Source organism: Phoxinus phoxinus (assembly GCF_949152265.1).
Source record: "Phoxinus phoxinus genome assembly, chromosome: 5".
NCBI classification, from domain to species: domain Eukaryota; kingdom Metazoa; phylum Chordata; class Actinopteri; order Cypriniformes; family Leuciscidae; genus Phoxinus; species Phoxinus phoxinus.
In genome coordinates, this window is record NC_136880.1 from 38,840,047 (window position 1) to 38,861,629 (window position 21,583).

General features: G+C 37.5%; 2 protein-coding genes across 2 annotated transcripts in view; one reads left to right on the plus strand and one right to left on the minus strand.

The window, feature by feature from the left end:
- LOC306998107 (uncharacterized protein) overlaps positions 1–18,774 on the plus strand; it is a 514,861-nt gene extending 496,087 nt beyond the window's left edge. The window contains exons 2-6 of the mRNA XM_079611906.1: positions 15,278–15,508; positions 15,907–16,166; positions 16,413–16,535; positions 17,248–17,288; positions 17,406–18,774. Coding sequence (XP_079468032.1) covers positions 16,001–16,166; positions 16,413–16,535; positions 17,248–17,288; positions 17,406–17,498 — 423 coding nt within the window. The 5' untranslated portion in view covers positions 15,278–15,508; positions 15,907–16,000 and the 3' untranslated portion in view covers positions 17,499–18,774. The remainder of the gene's footprint in view (positions 1–15,277; positions 15,509–15,906; positions 16,167–16,412; positions 16,536–17,247; positions 17,289–17,405) is intronic.
- Positions 274–13,076, minus strand: cactin. Its single transcript, XM_079611886.1, has 10 exons — positions 12,620–13,076; positions 11,352–11,853; positions 10,030–10,125; positions 8,225–8,370; positions 7,982–8,144; positions 7,718–7,832; positions 6,210–6,402; positions 5,986–6,108; positions 4,536–4,885; positions 274–1,096 (listed from the first exon to the last, which is right to left on the minus strand). Exons 1-10 carry the CDS (start codon positions 12,898–12,900, stop codon positions 606–608), a joined length of 2,460 nt encoding a protein of 819 aa, XP_079468012.1. The 5' UTR covers positions 12,901–13,076; the 3' UTR covers positions 274–605.
- Positions 18,775–21,583: the final 2,809 nt, after the last annotated feature.

Genomic DNA, 21,583 nt, shown 5'->3' on the forward strand with positions numbered 1-21,583 from the left:
ATGCATGTTGCAAGGAAATTCCACATGGCCAAGAATGAACTTCCTGTATCTTCAGGATGCCAAGACAAGTGTCAAATGACTGCATCTTAAATCAAAGTTTAATGCAGCTCATGTTACATGTTTTTTTTTTAAATATATATGTATAAATGAATGTACAGAGGAAACTTGTTTTAGATGCTAACAATATTTTTAACTTGAATATATTTTTGCACCTTAAATGCTGTAAATGTATTTTGCCAATGAATAAAACAAATAAAAAAATGAGCACAAAAAGAAGTTAGCAAAAAGCTTTAATGTATCATCTCAAAGACAAATAGAAAAAGAATAACAATTCTAAGGTACAAACAACTAACATGGATTAAAAAGGAATCAAATTCAAGCAAAGTGCCTGCAAAACAGAAAATGTCAAGTACACGTATTTAGGTCCTACCCCTTTGAAAAACAGTTTTTCCACTAACTGGGATGTGTGTGGCATCAATAAACAGAGATTGTACTTGTATTTTTAGATTTACACCAATTTTACAGCATTTGAAAATATAAACGTCCAGTGTTCTCTATAATCAACACTTGGCTTATATAAATCAAACGCTAGCGGATCCTCCTCTTCACCGCCGGTAGCGGTAACGCTTAAAGTGGAACCACAGCTGAAAGATTCCATTGGCGAACTGGCAGCGGAAGCCATGGCGATGGGAATACTCCCATTCCCGGTTGACGATCTTGAAGGCGATGTCCTCGTACGGCGGTCCGGCGTGGAAGCGCAGAATTCCAAAGTCTTTGTTGTCGCTCGAGGGCTCCAGGAAGTACTGTGGAGTTGAGCGTTTGTCGATGAGATCGGGGTAGAAGATGTTGAACTTGTAGCCCTGGACGATCTTGGGCGGCGGGTTGTCGAAGTCGTAATGCGTCTGGTTGTATTTGTTCCACTCGAAGCCGGTGTGAACGCGGTTGAAGAAGCGGGGCTTGCGCGGGCGGTATTTGTCGGCCCACAGGTACATTTTTCCAGTCAAAGGCATTTCGACACTGAACTGGGCCTCGTCGCCGCTCATTCCCTCTTTAGCGCGACGCACAAACGCATCCTCCGCGCTTTCATTTGCATCACCTGTTCAAGAAAAACACAAACGTTTTAGCATGGGTAAATCTCAACAGAAGGCAAATGTGAACTCTTAATAAGGTAGTTTTATTTTCCTGTCAGCTAAGAATATTTAGTCGAATGATTGTCGAATTCTTAATTCCAGTTGCTGACACGTGAAGTTTCTGTAATAACAGTTATACAAAATAACTTTTTTTAGATTGAATTTAGGCTTTTATTCACATTTAACCCTTTCGCACGTACGATCACACCGGTGTGATCAGTCTTGGCTGGTCCCTGGAGCGTACGATCACACCGGTGTGATTAGAACGGTCAGCGCATCACGTGATCAACTGCTAAATTCAAATGTGCTTTCGCGCGTTGGCTGGCACTGAGCCAGAGACGGACGTGCTCAGTGCTTGTCATATATCACAACTATTCAGTGTTTTCAACCACATAATGTTTATTTTAGATTTCAGGCATTTAAAATCACATAAGTACTAGCAAACCAATGAATTTGAGTTTGTAAAATACACACAGATGTCTATGGAAGCGGCAATAATAATTATTTCCATTATAAAAGACGACACGTTTTATTCATATCAGATACACAATGTGTAAGTAGCTTTACATTTTACCCTATTCTTCTCCCAGTTAACCTGCCACTTACTTTCATGTATTTCGTGAGAAGTGGATGAATTGACGTGTTGTAAATCCAACAGACCTGTGGCACAAACTAACATGGCGCCGCCCATCGCACATACAGCTCAACTAACGCGATCGTTATAAAAGTGTTTAAACAACCAAACACATCCACATGCACATATTTGACAATCGGAATATCTGTGTTTCATGCTATATCTAACATATTTTTGAATATTTTGAATCAAAAAGAGAAAATTACATAAAAGCAGATCATCATTCATTCAGCGCTGTGTTGTGTTTGCGCTGTGTCACGTGACAAGCAATGACGTGTCACCATAGAAACGATAAAGTGACAGGTTCTAAATAACGGTCACCTTGAAAAACTCACGCTGGGGGGTCAGTCAGAATATTTTAAACTTACGTGTGAAAGGGTTAAACACTGATCAGCGAACATAAACAGAAGCTCAATCAAACCTGCTGGACGAGTGAGAACGAACCTTTTTGGTTCTAGCTGAAGCTCAAACGCACCTGCGTAACATTTTCTCTTCAGAAAATTTGGACTAAACTGCTCAATTCAAATGGATTAGTTTTATTAACTTTTTGAACCGTCAAAGTGGTAGTTGCGTAGCTGTCAATGGAGGAACAGAAATCTCTCAGATTTCATCAAAAAGATCTTCATTTGTGTTCCGAAGATGAACTAAAGTCTTACGGGTTTGGAATGACATGACGGTGAGTAATTAATGACAGAATTAAAAAATGTTGGTTAACTATCCCTTTAAGGGAACATCAAAGAGCATGATACTTTTGGGATGACAACCTGAAGATATCAAGTAAAACATGTTCTGTAACCATCAGCCCATTAGTGAAGCCCATTAAGTGCCTCCCTGAGTCTATTTCCTGCTTTTCTGCTGTTTGTAACACCCAAATCAAATGTAATCTTTCTACAAATCTTTCTAAATTCGAAGTGGCCTGTACAGAGGGGGGGGGGGGGGGGGGGGGGGAACTGTACCCGACCCGAATCACTACTTACCCGAACCTGACGTGCATAAATCATTTTTTTTTTTAAAGGAAAACCCGACCCGAGACAGACCCGATAAAATTAGACCCGAGTCCGAGCCGACCTAACGGCATTTCCTTTCGAACCCGACTGGACCCGAACGTAAACGGCATTTACATTGTGCACAGCCTGCAGCCCTGCGCTTCTCAAAAACGCACTTAACATAGACGCAAGGCCTACGCGCTGAAGTGTTGAAATGTCAATCACACATCACTGTAACCCATTACGTCCTATAAAATTTGGCATAATGTTATTTACCGGACCATACGCTTGGTTAGCGCACATTAGAACCACTGCAGGGTAAAATTTACAGATGGCTGTTTTTCAAATGTAGCCTATACAGATTTTCTATAAAATATACTATTGTATCCTGTTATTTAGCCTACAATCCCGTTGTTAAAAAGTTGTTTAGATAAAACCAGACTAAAACCAGGGCATTAGAACCACCATAGCAGGTCAAATTTACCATGTAGGCATGTCTTTATTTTCGCAACTTTTCTTTATTTGAGCAACGTGTCTGCTTACTGTAAACAGTCACACAACACACGTTCAAAATCAGATGTTTTAGCCTACTCATAAATGTTCAAACTTTGGATTAAATATTAAAATTTGTTTAGCAATTTTTATTGTTTTTGCTGGTTGCTATTTATTCAAGTCTGCCCGTTTCCTGAAGAAAATTCTGATCTATGATGTAGCCTAATAAAATAAAACTATTTTTCTGATTACCCCAATTTTATTGGGGTTGTTCCCTTATTCAAATGATAAATTATATAGCCAAGCAAATTAATAATTTATTAGGTGAAACTGTGCGCTTTAATTTGTCGTTGCATCTTTATATCCTATGCAGTGCGGTGGATTATTATTACTCATTGTCTATTTAGGGTATTTTAGTAATTTAAACAATATTTTTTATTTAGCTTTTTTTTTCAGGGATATTCACCAATCATGCGGTGCTTTTTTTACCCTCAAACCCAAAGTGATGATGACAAATAGCAGGAACTGGGATGTATTTAGAGGTTAGAAGCAAAAGGAACAATGATATCACTTTCCCAACCTTTGTTTTATTGTTCTTAAAAGTAATGTAATGGTTTATGTGGAGCAACTGAGTAAATAAATGCGGAAGCAACCGTGCTTGTAGCCCATTGCACAAAGAAGCGCGGATTCATTCTCTCACTTAGAAAAAGTGACGTTGTCATAGAGTTGTTTTAAATAATGCAATTTTGTTAAATGCCCAACATAGTTGAAAAGAATTCGGGTCTTCTCGGGTCCATTTGGAAAAGGCATATTTATTTTAAATTACCCGAGACCCGAGGCCACTAATACCGAACCCGACCCGTGTCCCAGACACTCGTCAGAGTTTTGGACCCGAACTCCCTCGGGTCTCGGGTTGGACCTCGGGTTTTCGGATCCAAGTGGACCCCTGAAGACCTCTAGGTGGGACATAATGCGCCTCCCAGTGGCAGAAGTTGAAATTACATGCAATTTCATGTTGCCTTCTCTAAGCACCCAGTGTGCAGGAATTGCACATGTTTTTTGCCCTTTTTTTGTTGGACAAAGCAACAACAACAAAAGAGTGGGGAAATAGAATATGAAGCCAATAAAAAATAAAATAAATAACGTTCTATACACTGTCCATAAATTCTTTCAAACAATGAAAGTGCATGCTTATTTTCAACTTTGACTTTTTTTCCTGATACAATTCTGGTAGTGAACCGTTAAAGCGTGTGGCGTGTGTAATGTCACTATGGTCTATGATGCGATACGCACCTGTCACCTGCATCTGTCTCCGGGCCAGCAGGAGTCTCTGCAGGTCCTCCTCCACCTTCATGATGTGTGTGTCCAGCGGTAACTCGGAGGGCTGGAGGAGCGTGGGACTGTAGCGGCCGGAGTCGTACTCAGCCTGACTCTGCTGGATCAGATCCTCCTCTGTTAACACAGACTCCGCTGCTTCATCTTTCTCTCCCTCCTCTCCCTCTCCCTTCTTCTCCTCAGGACTGCTTCTTCCTGACCGCTCACCCTCTTCTCCATCCTTCCTCTTGGTCTTCCTCCCGTCCTCTTTCTCCAAGTGTGCACCTTGCTGAGAGCTGCCCGCTTCTTCCTCTGCAGACTCCGCCTCTCTAGGGCAATGGGTAACAGAATGGACAAATCAAACGTTTGGAATGCAATTATTTTTATTTATTTTAAATATAGTTTCTTTTGTTTGTGATTAGAATATATATTAAAAAAATTATAGTGCAATTTCAGGTTGACATATTTTAGAACTAGAATTTACAATTTTCAGAGCTGAGTAACTAGATAATTTTATCCATGATATTTTCAGGCATAAAAAAAAATTATTATACAAATTCCCTTATATTTCCATGTTTTCTATCATTATGGAAACCCAGGAATCTTAGCATACTGATAGTAAGAAGTACATAATGCATACTATTTAAAATAATAATAAATGCAACAGTATTCAGAATGCAACAATAGTCATTAAAAATTGTAGTAAACTACTTAGTTATGTGACCACAAAGTTGCAAGTTTAATTCAGCAGAGTCCAGTTTATTTCCATCTTAAAAAATACAGTTATATAGTATTTTTCTCCAGTTCAAATTAGTCTAAAAATAACATTCAGATTAACTAGTCTAAGCATTCAGGTCATTTTATTGAATTTTCCAGTCGGTTGTGATTAGATTAAAACTATCATTATTATTTTAAGTCCCTTGTCGCCACCTACTGGTGTAACGGTTATTTTGATCGTTAGATTCACTGCCGTAGACATCAGTGATTATATGAGAACTATAAACTTTAGTCCCAGTACTGCTGTTATAATATGAATATTTGTAACACAGAAATAATGACAGTGTGTGGTTGAAAAGACTGTTTGTGAAGCGGTTTCATATCTGTACACGACTACTCTCTCTGGATCAGAACCCAGATCTGAATGTTCACTGTGATCGTACTTGTCAAAGGTTTATCACTGTCATTTAGGAATAAGAGATTGTGATCTTTTCACAATTAATCATGCAGCTTTATAATGCTTTTATTTTATATGTTAAACAGTATGCAGAATGACAACATGGCATACTACATAGTCACATGGCCTTTCTGTTGCACATTTAATTCAGCAGGGTCCAATTTATTACATTTTTCCATCTTGGAAGCATAGAATAACCTAAAAAAAAATAGCACTTGTAAGTGTGAACGTTCAGGTAGAAATGAAATCACTCACATGGGCCGCTCATTCTCTGGCTCCTCTTTGATGATGGGGAAAAGCGGTTCACTCTCCACACCCTGTTCCTGCTTGAGTTTATACAGCTTCTGCCGCAGGACGTCCTGATGCCGCTCTCTCAGCCTTCACAAACACACACAGGCCCTTATTTTAACACATTGCTGAATGCTAAAAACGGTTTGCTGAATCCCAAATCCCCATGACAGTTCTGCTGGGATACGCACCTGGCCCGTGCCATGTAGACCCGCACCTGCTGCAGGAGACTCTCCCAGTAGCCGATGTCCAGGTTGGAGCCTCCGGCCTGGATCTTACTCTCGATGTTCATATAAAGAGCCTGAAGCTGACTGTAAGTCTTCCCTTTAAACACGCTCTGCACGTCTGTGCTGACAGATGTGTTTATGCCCTCACGCCGGTCACCTGAATCAAAAATCAAAATCAGAGATGATGACTTTCATTACTTGATGTAATAAATTATGAGATGTGTTGTAGAAAACTATTTAACCTCATTTCATATAACATATTTCATTTGCACGGTTATGTGAATTAAAAAAATTCAAATGAGTTCACTGCAGTTATTTAGAGAGAACTGTTGCTCGTGGCCAAAAGTGAAGGCTGGACTAAGAAAATCTTCACACTTTATTCAAATATTATTCAAAAAGTGGTATAATTGCATATTGGTTAGTTGTGCTAGGAGTCAATCATTTTATTTGTGATATGAAACGTGACAATTTTTGGCCAGGCTGACTGACATAGAAATTATGAACGCATGCAAAAGCAAGCGAGAACCAATGAATATTAATAATAACTGCAGTCAACATATGTTTTTCCTGTGAGCTTTTTGTTTTTGCATAGTAAAATAAAACCTGTAGTTAACCCTTTTTTGCCAAATAATTTTGTTGGTAGTTTTGTAAGGTAGATAAATACCATAACCAGTTTAGTGTTATCAAAATAATTAAATATATATAAAATATTTTCCATGTATTTTGATGGTTTAATCGAACTTGCGGGTCATTAAAAATATTTGTCCACTACTGGATGAAAATAATTATGACAAATAAATAATGAATAAACTATAATACAATAATAAAATATATACTACAATTCAAAAGTTTGGGATTGGTATGTTTTTTTTTAATAAGCCTCTTTTGCTCACCAAGGCTGCATTTATTTGATCAAAAATACTGTAATTTTGTTAAATATTATTATAATTTAAAATACCTTTTCTATTTGAATAGAAATGTAAAATGTAATTTATTCCTGTGATCAAAGCTAATTTTTCAGCATCATTACTCCAGTCTTCAGTGTCACATGATCCTTCAGAAATCATTCTAATATGCAGATTTGATGCTCAAGAAATATTTCTGATTATTATCAATGTTTAAACCAGTTGTGCTGCTTAGTATTTTTGTGGAAAGTTAACTGATACGTTTTCTTCAGGATTCTTTGATTAATAGAAAGGTCAAAAGAACAGCATTTTTTTTAAATAGAAATATTTCGTAACATTATAAATGCCTTTATTGCCATCAATTTAATGCATCTTTGCTAACTCCTTAAAAAAGACCCCAAACTTTTGAATAGTAGTGTAAATACAATCTTGAAAAAAACTATAGAAATTTATAAATTAAAGTTACTAACATTTAGTGAACATTTATTGTATACAATATTTACTCTGAAATGAATCAACTGTAAAGTAAACAGGATGTAAATATGATAGTGAAGGTCATCACATCACCTGGCCCTTTCCCTGACGTCTCCATTTTGCGCAGTTTGCTGATTTCGTCTTCAGTAATGGTGGTCATGTCCCTCCAGAAGTCCACGTTCTTGCCCTGTTCCAGCTCCATGTACACCTGCAGCCAATAACACAGCGGGTAAAACTACGACTACGACCAAAATCACCATGGAAGTTATGTAAGACGTACGGTTACTTTACATTTGAATGTAACGTCTGAACCAATCAAGTGTTAAACGATTGTTTGTTTCTCTCTCTCTTACACACCTTGATGTCCTCCAGCAGGTCCTCCATGTCTGTGGCTGTGAGTCCGTTGAGGAAGGTGTACGGCTCATGCATCTCCACCGACAGATCATCATCTTCAGCGCTGATGTATTTAGCCAACAGGTCGATGGGTTTCGCTCGGCCGTCACGGATACGAATCTTAGACCTGCATCACATCACAGACACACGTTACAAATGATCCAATCACATGCATGCATGTATTACAAGCCATCTGAAGAGCATTACCTCAGTTTGGCCTGGTGCAGATGAAAGTTGTCCTCCTGTTCCGCCCATGTTTTGAAATGTTCCGCCTCTTTCTCCCTCTGCAGCATCTCCAGCTCCTGCTCCCGCATGGACTTCTCCCGCTCCCGCTCCAGGCGCAGCTGCTTCACCTGAACACACAAGTCTCGCACATTTACTTCAGCTTTTATTTCGTTTCATTTCCCAAAAGCAATCTGGATGCACATTTAGACATAAAAAGTAGTACAAAAATACAGAACAATTTATTATGAGAACATTTCATTACGGAAATGAACCAATAGTTATGAATGTCATGAAAGTTCAATTCATATGTTGAAGGGTTATTATTGTTAACTAAAACAATAGAAAAAAACTTCAATTACTTGAAATAAAATAAACTTTAACGAAAATTATATAAATATTTTTTTTAATTAAACATTGTATTTCAGCTAGTTGCCAAAACAACATTTATAATTTCCATTCAGTTTAACTTAATAGTTAAACTAAAACTGACATAAAAATTAATAGAAACTAATTGGTGAAAAAATCTAAAACTAATAAAAATGACAAACAAAACATAACAAAATCCTAAACTACTTTTTAAATAAAATATAAAAACTAATAAACTATTAATTAAAAAAAAAAATACTGATATGTTGTCACATTATATATGAAAATTAAAGGGGTCATGACATGAGAAACCAAATTTGCCTTGATCTTTTGGTATATAAGAGGTTTTTGTACCATTAAAACGTCCTGCAAGTTTCATAGCTTAAGACTTCCTCCCCATTATAAACGAATCATTTATTTAATCAAGCTCTAAATACAGCTCGTTTTGGATCCATGGTAAGAAGTGATGTCACGGTACAAAGTGACGTACCAGCGTTTGCATATAGACCGCCTCCAGCACAAGACAACTACGCTTAAAGCGCAAGGCAACTACGCTCATTTCGTATCGTTGTCGCGCCCGCGCGCTGCGCGCCTCACAAGTGTTCAGTCGACGGACAGCGAGTGGGTCTGTGTACAGGGAAATTACGATGCCGCAGATGTGCTGTTCCTGGCTGTGGACAAACAACATCTTTGAATACGCTGCGAAAGATCCAGTCGTCAGGGAAAAATGGATGCACTTTATTTTTTGCGGACGTCTCAGTCACGGCAGTGTTAGTTTAAGCGTTTGTTCTATACATTTGAAGGATGACTGTTTTGAGAACAAATCCCAAAATGATGCTGGCTTTGCCAGAAAACTGTTGCTCAAAGATAAGTCCGTGCCGACTATTCTGGGCTCAACAACGACGACGCAAACTGTAAGTAATGTATTTAAAACTTTAAACTACTTTTTAAATACGCCGAATCCGCAAATGTTCTGGCTGGGGGCGTTAATAATTGATACATAGGCACTGACGTTAGCCAATCATAACAGTGGGCGTTAACACTGAACTCTTAAAGGGGAAACACCCCCAAAACAGACTGTTTGAATCAGAGGATGAGAAACAGGGTGGGAAAAGGTCATAAATCACTACATTTTAAAAGTTTTTTGTAAAAAAAACTATAGTAATACTATAATTGCACCTAAGGGAACATAATAATAAAATAAAAAAAAACATGTCATGACCCCTTTAAAAAACTACTGACCTTTTGAACATTATCTTATATTTGATTCTGACTAATTCAAATATTATCACATTTGTTTATGGTGCCTCCAGTCATGTTAACTAAAAATACTTTAAGTGTATATACATTGTTCTAAATTCTGTTGTTTTTCTTCATTAAAAAAAATCCCAGTTCTATAACATGTCAGTGTGTTCTGGCACCTTCTGTAGTTCCCTGCGGTTTTCCTCCTGGATGTGTTTATTTCTCTCCTTCAGATTTTTTTCTGACAAGTGCCCGATGCCTTTCTTCTCCAGAGCCTGAAAACACACACACACACACACACAGCAGAAAAACATATTTTATTTATTTAGTCCTAACCAGACTTTCTCAAGCAACATCACTGCAATATCAAGATGCATTTATGGGTGTAACGGTACATCGATATCATCCTTTGCACCAATCAAATGACTAACAATATTATGTATCATCAATCAATATACATTTGAGACTGTCTTAATTGTTTTCATTACACAAGTCAATGATGAGCTGTCATCAACAGATGACTGATAAACTCATTAGTAATATGATTTTTTCTATAATTATTCTAAATTATTATTTTTTTTAATGTATTTTCTGTTGTAGATGTCCCAATGGGGATACAAGATTTTCAGGATTTTCAGAGAGGAGTTCAATTAGCCTAAATGTTTAATGTTACATTTTGGTTGCATTTGTGAGTAAAAAACGCTGCCTGTGTCAAATAGGCACATAATAGGGCTGGGTAAAAAAATATTGATTCTCATTTTTATGAACTGATTTCAATTTTTAAATCCCAAGTATTGATCTTTTAGTCTATCCTGTTTTCAGTTGATGAACATTGTAGCTCGCCTTCCAATAATATCCAATATCCAATAACTCACAATAAGCTTTGTGCTTTGTTCATTTTGATATGAAACGATGTCTCAGATTTAAAATTCTGTAAATTTTATGATGAAATTCCAACAATACCGTTTTGGTGCTCTTTAATTTGGCGTGACAGATTACTGTTGCCTCCTCAGATCAAGTTATGACAGCCACCATTTAAACGTTTATAGTCGAAACATAATTGTGTATTATAATTATAAAGTTAGTATTATAACTTCATTATACTAAAAATGTCCTGTTAAGTGTAATTTTAACCTTCTATACTATAGTAACGTAGTACCAACTAGTGACTCAGCAAAGGCTTTTTCCTTTTAAGAAAATTTGCTAAGTAATGTAGATATATCCTAAATAATTGATATAGAATCGGTATCGAATCACAAGCTTGTGAATCGAAATCGAATCAAATCGTGAAATTTCTGTCAATACCCAGTCTTAGCACATAATATCATAACTGATATATCTATCACAGGCCCCTGAATCGTATCATGGCATCGTAATGGCCCCTGAATCGTAAATGTTTTGAGGTAAATATTGTTTTGCTTCGATATCAGAACGTGACGTGATCAAAAGGACACATGTCCACTCTCAGCATCTGACCTCTGCTATCAAGCATCTCTCTCACCTTCTGCCATTTGAACGTGCCGAGCAGGTTGTTGTCTCCAAACGGATTGTCGGCGTTGGTGTAGCCCATGTACTCTTCACTCCAGCCCATCTTCTCTCTCTTCTTCCTCTCTTTGGCCTCTTTCTTGGCCAGACGCCTGGATCTCTTCTCCTCTGGGGTCTCCAGCGCCTTCATCATCTCCTTCTTTTTCTTGGTCTCTTCTTTGACAGTGGAGGGACCCTGTGCCGTCTTTCCCCCGTGATCAGAGTCGACGGAGGAGCAAGAGGAACTCGAGGATCTGGATTCCGATCGTCTACGTCTGTCTCGTTCCCGCTCTTTACTGTTTCTCCTCCCTCTCTCCCGGCTGGGACTCCGGCTCTGTCGTCTCCTCTCTCGTTCACGCTCCACGCTGGAGTCTGTGCTGGAGCGCGACGAGCTTCTACTCCTCCTCCTGCCCTTCTCATCCTTGTGTTTCATCTTCATCTTATGTTTCTTATGGTCATTGTGATTATCACCAGAAGAGCTAAATAAATAAATGAAAATAAAACAGTTAGAACACTTGCAATCACAGTTTTTTGGATATGATCAAATAACATCTTTGTATAAAAGGAGGACCCCCATCTTAAAGTCACCAAGAAATCAAAATGGACAATTCTTGTTTTTTACAGCATTTATTATAAATTACTCTCCGTGCACATTGTTGTTTTACAACTGATGTGCCTCGTAATCAAAATAACTTCCCTTCCTCACACAATGACATCTCTTTTCTTCTCTGATGACGTGTTTCACTCGGATATACGTCACAATGTGAAAGAAAAGTATATTGCAACTTCCGTTTCATACCGACTTTGACAATTAATAGGCATCTACCTAGTTTCTTGTGTAAAGGCACAAGCTTATTATTAGAACTGTCATATTTATAATAATAATAATTTATATACAGATAATACAAACATTTGTTTCTATTATTTCTCATTTTCATTTTAAGTATACCATTTTAACTAGGCCTCATTTGTTATTTTCTTCAATTTTTTACGTATTTCCTAATAAGCCTTTCTCTTTCGAGAATTACCAGTGTATGAAACGTGCTATATAAATAAACTCGCCTTGGGTTGCCTATTACGTTACATTATTACGTCTTTCCACTCGTTAAATAGTACTGCACTGTTAAATGTCATTTTCACTATTTCCACTGTTTTTTTCTAAAAATGTCCACGTACCCCCTCCTAACGGACAAACTGAAATTCCTACAGAATAGTTTGATTATTTGTGTCTATGTTTGTATGCACCTGTCTCTGTCTTTTGATCTTCCGTGTGATCGTGCTCTTCTGTCTCTGTGATCGCGGTCAGACTCGCTGGAGTGGCCGGACTCCCTGCCTCTGTGTCGGCTCGGGCCTGCGGAACCTCCGCTGCTCCTGGAGCCGCCGCTGTCAGACCGCCCTCGTCTGCGAGAACCCTTCATAGGAGAGCGGTTCCGACTTTGTCTGTCCTCTGGCGAGCGGACATGTCTGCGGGATCTTTCTTGAGAGCAAGATCGCGATCGGCTCCTACGATTCTTCTTCGACCCCATGTTTTCAGGTCCTGACCGCGCCGCGTCGCGTAAATAGGTAATGTTAGTTAGATAGATAATGTTGGTAATACTTATATATCTCAAATCAACCCTGTGATAATAGTTGAGATGAAATAATACATCTTATTTATATTGGGAAATATGCATTTTTATTATTGTTCAAGCTTTATACAAATATTCGTATAATTGCAAGCAGGCGATATATTGAGCTCCTCGTCTGAGGTCCTGTTTGAGGCGGGATGTTGACGGCTCGCTGTTTCTCCGTCATTTTAGTTTGAACTTTCGTTAAAAAATTTAAAATATTATCTGTTATTACCATAGACAGTATATAAAGGTTATTACTTGTGTATTGTTTTAAGTATTAATAAAAATATATATATATATATAAATACAATATTGATAAATTACAACATTATTTAAATACTACACTACACTATAATCATTTTACCTTATAAAACTTGACAAATACAACACTAAAATGTCAGAAAGAACGAAAACCTGCTAAATGTAATTTACATAGCCTAAATTTAAAAGTGTTTTCTATGATTTTCACTTATGGTTATGGTTGTCCTCACACCCGCCGATAGGGGGGGGGGGGGACAAACGGGTCTGTTGTCCCGGGCCCAGGCAAGACTGTCAGCTGGCCTGGTTGTCCTGTATGTTTGACCTAAAAATAATTATACGTTTTAATAAATAATAATCTAATTCTATTGCTTTCATTGTAGTCTGGCTTCACAAGGTAAGCTTTTAAAATGAGTTTGGTAAGAGTGTATTTTCTTCCATTTATTAATTCAACTGGATGTGATGCTGATTTTTATGATTTGTCTGTCTAGTCTTATGGTAGCCTATATAATCTAGATTACAGATAAAAGTGAAAAAGAAGCTGAAGAAATCGTAGGAAATCCAAATAGGTATGATAGAGATCAAGCCTAAATAAAGAAAAAAAATGATGGCCACAGTTGGAGAAATCAAAGGGAGACCAAGTTTGGGAGAGGCAGAAGTAGCGCTAGTCAAATAAATGGGACAGAAGAAAGATATAGCCTATAATCAAGATTAAGTTTGGAGCATATATAGTCTACATCTAAATCTAAATAATGGTTGTGTGAATGGTGTGGACAGAATGAAACTGTAGAACATATCTTTGCTCTGGGAACTTGAAAATGTCGCATATATGAGAAGGTGGTATTTGTGGTATCAACAACAAACTTTGTTACAGAAGTGTTTTTGACTCGTGTTTATTGTTTATGTTGTCCGAGTTTTATGTATGGGCTACTGCATCTCTACTGTGATGAATGTGTAAACCTTTTGAAAATCACTGGGCTGTTAATCTGTGAGTGTGATATGGAGTAAATGTGTGTTTCAGACGCTGTGGATTCTCTGTAAACACACACTGGTCCAGCAGTGACTCCTGTACTGTGAACTTCACATGCAGAGCTCATGACCTCATGATAAACTCCAGCTATCATATTTTTCTTTATTTTTTCTAAAATGTAACACTTATGTACTTACCCTATAAACCCTAGATCTTTTTAAAAGGGAGACGTAACAGAACAACAGATGCTCTCCACAGGAAGTGACATCACAAATCAACACTTTATCTATAATGTTGCTTGTATAAAGCATCATGTTCAGTGTGTTATAGTTCTGCATCTGATGAACAGGATCTGCTCCTGATGAGAAACTAAAGCACTAGAGAGTGACTTGTCTCTAACATTAATAACACTAGAGTGCTAAAGAATCATTTCTGTTACATTAGGGATTTAAAAACAAATGTAAATCGTTTTACAGACACCAGTTTTTCAGGGGTTAAAACACAAAGTGATACAGCTCATGCTTTAAAGCCCCTAAAGTTATAAAGTTACTTATTAGAGATATTTTAGTTATATTTCATGATCCATGTATCATAGAAACAACAAGTATGTTATATTCATGGATTGAGCCTCTCTCTGAGATGCTTAACAAAATTAAGTCAGCTGGTGATGATGTAAAAATAATAACACATACAGTATATGACAGTTGGTCCGGTTGACTGGATGTGATGTATGCCATGTCCTTGACCAAGGTCTTAATGTTGCATTACAGTTGTAATCAGACTTCTGTTCTGTCTGTGTCTTTATACCACATTTATATTACTGTGAGCACAGCCCCAACAAATTACTGGACCATTGAACCTTATGATATATTTATTTATTTATCCAAACAAATACAGGAGTGTGAGTTGATGATGGAGTAAGATGGAGATGTAAAATGGGTCAAAATCCAAAATCTGTTGAACTGTGTGTTTCTCTCTCCTCAGGGTTCAGTGCCGAGATCTCTGTGTTTGTGAAGACGGGAGATTCTGTTCAACTGGACACAGAACAGACACAGAAACTACCAGAGTTTGATGATTTATCCTGGACAAATGATAAATCTGAGATTATTGTTAAATATATAAGTGGATCTAAAAAAGTATTCCTTTACCCTTCCTACAAGGACAGAGTGGATTTCAATGATAAAAGCTTCTCTCTCACACTGAAGAACATGCAGAAGAGAGACACTGGACTCTATACAGCAAAGACAAGTGTAGATTTAGACACAATTATTGTTACATACAGAGTATCGGTTATAGGTGAGTCTTATTTCATTGTGTGATTTAATGTGTTCCTGCGTAAATAACAATTCATAAGAGTCATTTATGTTTAATTTCTCACTTTTAAATATTGTGCACATTGAAACCAGCTTGAGGCACATATTTTAATTCATCGTGTTTTTCTGCAACTTTACTTGAATCAAAACAACAAAACTGGAGTCCTTTTCTCAAATGTTTACATAGAGAATACAGATAAATAATGTTAAAGAAATATTTTTTGGTTAGGGATGAAAAATCATTTTATGTTGTCTTTAGATTTTAATGTGTACTTCATCACTATATACTGTGGTCTTTATTCACCAAAACAAGCATTTAAACCTTTTTACATCACTGGGCTGTGAGTGTGATTCTGATCTTGGAGTGAATGTGTGTTTCAGACGCTGTGGATTCTCCTGTTCTGACTGCAAACACACACACTGGTCCAGCAGTGACTCCTGTACTGTGAACTTCACATGCAGAGCTCATGACCTCATGATAAACTCCAGCTATCAGAACAACAGATGCTCTCCACAGGAAGTGACATCACATGAGATCTACACTCTCATCCTGCACTGCAGTGAGGAATACATCATCTGTAACCATAGCAACCCAGTTAGCTGGAAAATAGACCGAATAAACATCAAACAGCTCTGTGGAGGTAAAGACGTGTGTGTGTGTGTGTGTGTGTGTGTGTGTGTGTGTGTGTGTGTGTGTGTGTGTGTGTGTGTGTGTGTGTGTGTGTGTGTGTGTGTGTGTGTGTGTGTGTGCGTGCGTGCGTGCGTGTGTGTGTGTAAGAGGCATGTTATTAACTATTCAATGTTAAATATTAAATATTATTAGATAATTAAGTGACTGTGAATATGAATATGCTGATTAATGCTGTTCTTCATCTCTTGCTTCCCAGACACTGAAACAAAACCAATCTATAGTTTAAAATTTGATTACATATTGATCACTGTGATTGTGGGAGTGATAGTGTTACTGATTTCTGGTTTGGTCCTTTACTGTTGCTGCAAGAATAATAAAGGTATGTCTATCACAGAAATACTGAAAAACTGATATCACATTTATACCTGAAAATGTAGATTATTTGGTCCTGAAAACAAAGGTTTAAGAGCAACAAGATATGCATGATTATTACAAGATATTGCATGATTATTACAATGTTGCGTGACATTTAACTCACAGGGTATCCCTTTATTTTTCGATGTGCAGGATACTCCATTTCTTTCAGTTGTTTGCCTTACGCATCAGATCAAGATACATTCATACACTGCATGTATTTGTAAAATTAGAAATGATATTATAAATATATATATTTATACCTACCTCTACCCTAAACCTTACCACTTTTCAGCTATAAAACACTTAACAGACAAATAAAGGTACAGTGTGTATCGACACCAAAAGCACCCTGCACGTTGAAAAATGTCAGTAAAGGGGAACCTGTGAGTTATAAAGTGACTCCAAGGGGTCCTGACTAATTGTCCAAATGTGACGAGATGGGAATGAGAACGTGTTGTAACTTCTGCAGAAACTATTAAAATAAATGTGCCCTTTTATCATTAGTATTAGTAAGAGCCATCTAGTGAATCCAGAAGACTGGTCAATGTTACACTTGTAGGCTGTCCGTCTGATACATGAGAGAAATCAAACATCTGACAGCAATCAAATGCAGAGAAACATGTTTCCACACAAACCTGTAATCTGTGCAGTAAACTTCTCGTCTGACCTCTCAGGTGTCCAACAGAGCGATGATACAGACTACGATGATGTTGAGGTGAGATTCAAATGACTGTTCATATTCCTGCAGACACCAGATAATGTCATGTGACCCAATATTGAATATTAACTGTATTTCATATGATCTGTGGTGGTTTGTTTCATTTCTTTTCAGACTCTGACTCAGAAGATGACAGGAGATACCTGGACCACCATCACCTACCGTATAGTAGGACACCAAACACCTTCATCCGCTCATGACTGTTAAAGCATAAAGACTTTTATTATTGCTTGGACTCACAAACGGAGCTTAAAGTCTTTGATGTTATGAACGAGTGCCTCTCTGATTCCCTCGTGTGCCTTTAACACAGTTTCATGCAATCACACTATTCACCGGGTGTGTTTATGTAGTATGAATTTGTTTGCGGCTTATCTTAACTGTTTCTTTATTTTTAACTAAATACACTTTATGGACAAAAGTATTGGGACAAACCTCTTAATTATTGAATTTATGTGTTTCAATTAGACCCATTGCCACAGGTGTATGACATCGAGCACCATGCAGACTGCATTTACAAACATTTGTGAAAAAGGGGTATTTCTAAAGAGCTCAGTGAATTCAAGTGTGGTATTGTCAATAAGTCAGTTTGTGTGAAATTTCATCTGTGCTAGATATTCCAAGGCCGATTTGAAGTGGTTTAAATGGAAAGTGGAAGCATACAGCAGCAACTCCGTCATGAAGAGGAAGACCATGTAAAGTCGGGGTCACAGAGAGCTGAGGCTCGTGGTGTGTAAATCGACCTCTGCTGATCCATAGCTGAAGAGTTTCAAACTTCCAATGGTATTAATATTAGAACAAAAACTGTGCGGCGGGAGCTTTATGGAATGGGTTTCCATGGCCGAGCAGCTGCAAACCTCACATCACCAAGTACAATGTCAAGCATCGGATGGAGTTGTGTAACGCACGCCGCCACCGGACTCTGAAAAAAAAATATTTTTGCTGCTTGTTTAAATTGCTTAACTAAAATGAGCTTAAGTAACACAATTGCTATACATTTTGTCGAAACTTAATTTGATTGTGTTCAATCTGCTTAAATATATGTAAAATTTAAATGTACTTAATCCGTTTGTGTTGGATTACATGGATGATTTGTGTTGCATTAACTGAAACTGGGTGGTGCTTGTTAGTTCCCAGCATGATTTGCATATGGCTGAATTAAGAGAGAATAAATGTTGGCATTTTTTTAATGTTTTTTAATGTGTTTTTGAGAAAATTAGAAAAGAGGAAGACTTGATATATGTGTAATTGTGTTTAATGTTCTATTACATTCAAATTATTAGAACCATTTAAATTACAGTGGGTTACCATTGTGGAGAAGTGTGGAGCATTTGGTTAGATTGTGGACTGATTCAACAACACTTACAGTTGTTGCTTTGAGCACTTAAACAGCACTTAAGATGCTTTAAAATGCTTTGACTATTTAATAGCTGACTGTTGTCTAGAAATTTAATTGTGTTACACTAAAATAAAATTACATTTAATTAAATTTCGAATATTTGAATCTTATCAGGGAGCCTTTTAAAATTTTCTTTGAGACTACTTAATTGGGTCACTTTGCTCCAGTCCTTAACTTTTTTGGGTTAAAAATTATCCAAAATAATTTTTTAAGCAAGTACATAACCAGCCAGTGTTCAAAACTATCTGCTTGCCTTAGCTTGATTCAAAACGGTAAGCTTGTAATAATATTGACCAACATAAAAATTCATTTTTAAAAAGTAACATCCACTTTTGTTCTGACCAACTATACCGGGTAAAAGCATTGCAGTAAATCGCGCTAATTAAATCTAACGATCGCGTATATCACGTCAAACCATGCAAATTATACTTTGTTGTCAAATCATTAACTTTAACAACACCAGCATTGCATGACTATGTATTTCAGTAGCCTAAACTGAATGAATCAAAATCTGACTTCCAAACATGACGCAGAAAAGACCTCATTTGGAGGTAACTTTGCAAACCTAGATCATGTCAATTTCCTGCACCTGTCTTAGACGTCCACATAACATCCAGAAAATTACCTATTCCGGCGTTCAAATATTGAACATTATATTGATGTCCAGGTGGGGTCATGGTTAGATGTCCAAATAGCAGACCTAGATTGCACGTTGCATAAAGGTCAAAAATTGGTCTTAGACCGACTGACGCAATATAGACATGATCTGCCTGTCCAATAGAGGTCTGATGTTTAGTGGGTTGTTTAATTGGTTCATGTGGGACCGATGTAGGCTACACTATCAAATCATGTAAATCCAACACACTATTTTTTCAGTGATTGAGCTAGATAATTTTGAACACTCTAAATAAATAAGAAATCAATAATTTAAGCAGAAGTAACAATTAAATAGGGGTGTAATTATAAAATGTTTTATATTAATGTAACTAAATAAAATTGATTAAATTCAACTAAATGTGTTAGGTAGTAGAAGTAACGTAATTAATTAGCAGTGGATTTACACACAAAAAAAGTATACTAAGGTAACTAAATAAAATTGATTAAGTTCAACTTAATGGATTTGTTTAAATAGATAGAATCAATTGAGTGCAACCACGATAATTTTTTTTTATTTAAATTCAACTAATCTTTTTTTTCAGTGAGTTGGCAGTCTGATGGATGAGTCTGAGTTTGGCGGATGCCAGGAGAACGGTATTCTTGCCTGACTGCATTGTGCCAACTGTAAATTTTGTTGGAGGAGGTATAATGGTATGGGGATGTTTTTTTAGGGGTTGGGCTAGACCCCTTACTTCCAGCGAAGGGAAGTCTTCAGTGCTTCAGCATATCAAGACATTTTGGACACTGCCTCCAATTTCGTAGGGAAAAAACTCCCATAGAAACACTCCAAAATCTTGTGGAAAGCCTTCCCAGAAGAGTGGAAATTGATATAGTGTCTATGTATTTAGGGCCCGAGCACCGATGGTGTGAGGACCCTATTGGAATTGCTCTGTTTATTAGAATGTGATGTCATTACAGTCCCTGTAGGTGTAATAGTCAGGTGTCCCAATACTTTTGTCCAGTGTATGTTAATACCTGACTAACCTGTTTAATTACATACAGGGTAATACGATCAACACCAGCTGGAGTGCCCTGGTGGTTGTCTACCACTTCCCTCTTGTTCATTACCATCTCCTGGTTCTTTTGATTCTTTGCCTGCTCTTTTCTATATAGGTTATTTCGGATTTCTATGTTTGCCTCAGCCCTGAACTTTGATCAGTTATTGATTGGACTGTTTGTTAGTGCATAGATATGTATAGGTAGATGCCACGTTCGACCACTCCATGCACGTAGGCGTGTCCGCCATCTTGCAATGGTCAGCGTGTCGTCACTCACAGTAAATTATGTCACAATGTTGCGCAGCTTGAGAAAGCCCAAGATTTAAATTCCTGAAGAAATGGGATAACCTTTATACTAACTCAATATTAAATGTTTTTACTTTGGAAAATGCATGGCAACTTTTAAAAGTCATCAGCTGATGCCTTCGTCTTGTTGTATTGTGTTAATTTAGCAAAACCATCTGCTGAAGTCTATTTCATATATAGATATATCCATATCCATGCATGCATCTAACTACGGTTGTCGATGCTCAGTTAACTTGCTCTCGAATGTTCACGGACCGCTCCAGTTGTCAGGACTCTGGTTTGATCTTCAGCCTTTCTGCTGTTTGTCTTGTGTCTTGATTGTCAGTTCACCTCACTCTACCATCACAGCTGAATCCCATTCTAATTAGTGCTCTCACTCTCATTACTCACACACCTGTTTTCCATTTCTGCACTGATTTTCTCCACTACTTATGCTTCTCTCTTTCTTTGGTTCTCTGTCAGTGTGTCTTGGTTTCCGTCCGTTTCACCACTGTCCCCTTGCCTGAAAGTCTTGTTTTGGTTGCTGCTAAACCTTGTCTGATTATTTAACCCTGTTTTGTTGTTTATTTGCCTAGTTCCTGTTCCCTGTCTTGACTCAGCTTGCTCTCCTGGTTTTTGACCCCCTGCCTGTGCTGGACTATTGCCTTGGATTTTCCTTTATAGTTTGGTTCACTTCTGGCTTTGACCCCAGCCTGTCCATTGGATTTCGACTCTGCCTCGCCCTCTTACTTGGTGGCTCGGCTACCAATTATTTTGTATTTTGTTTTGTTTTGCTTCAATCTTTTGGACAATAAATTCAATTCTCAATTGATCTGCTCTTGGGTCCCTGTTGTCTCTGCACCTCCCTAACACCAGTATGGCAGACGGCTTATGTATCGCGGGCGGCTCAATTAAACAGCCACTAATGAGGTATCTATCTATGTATGTATATCTAT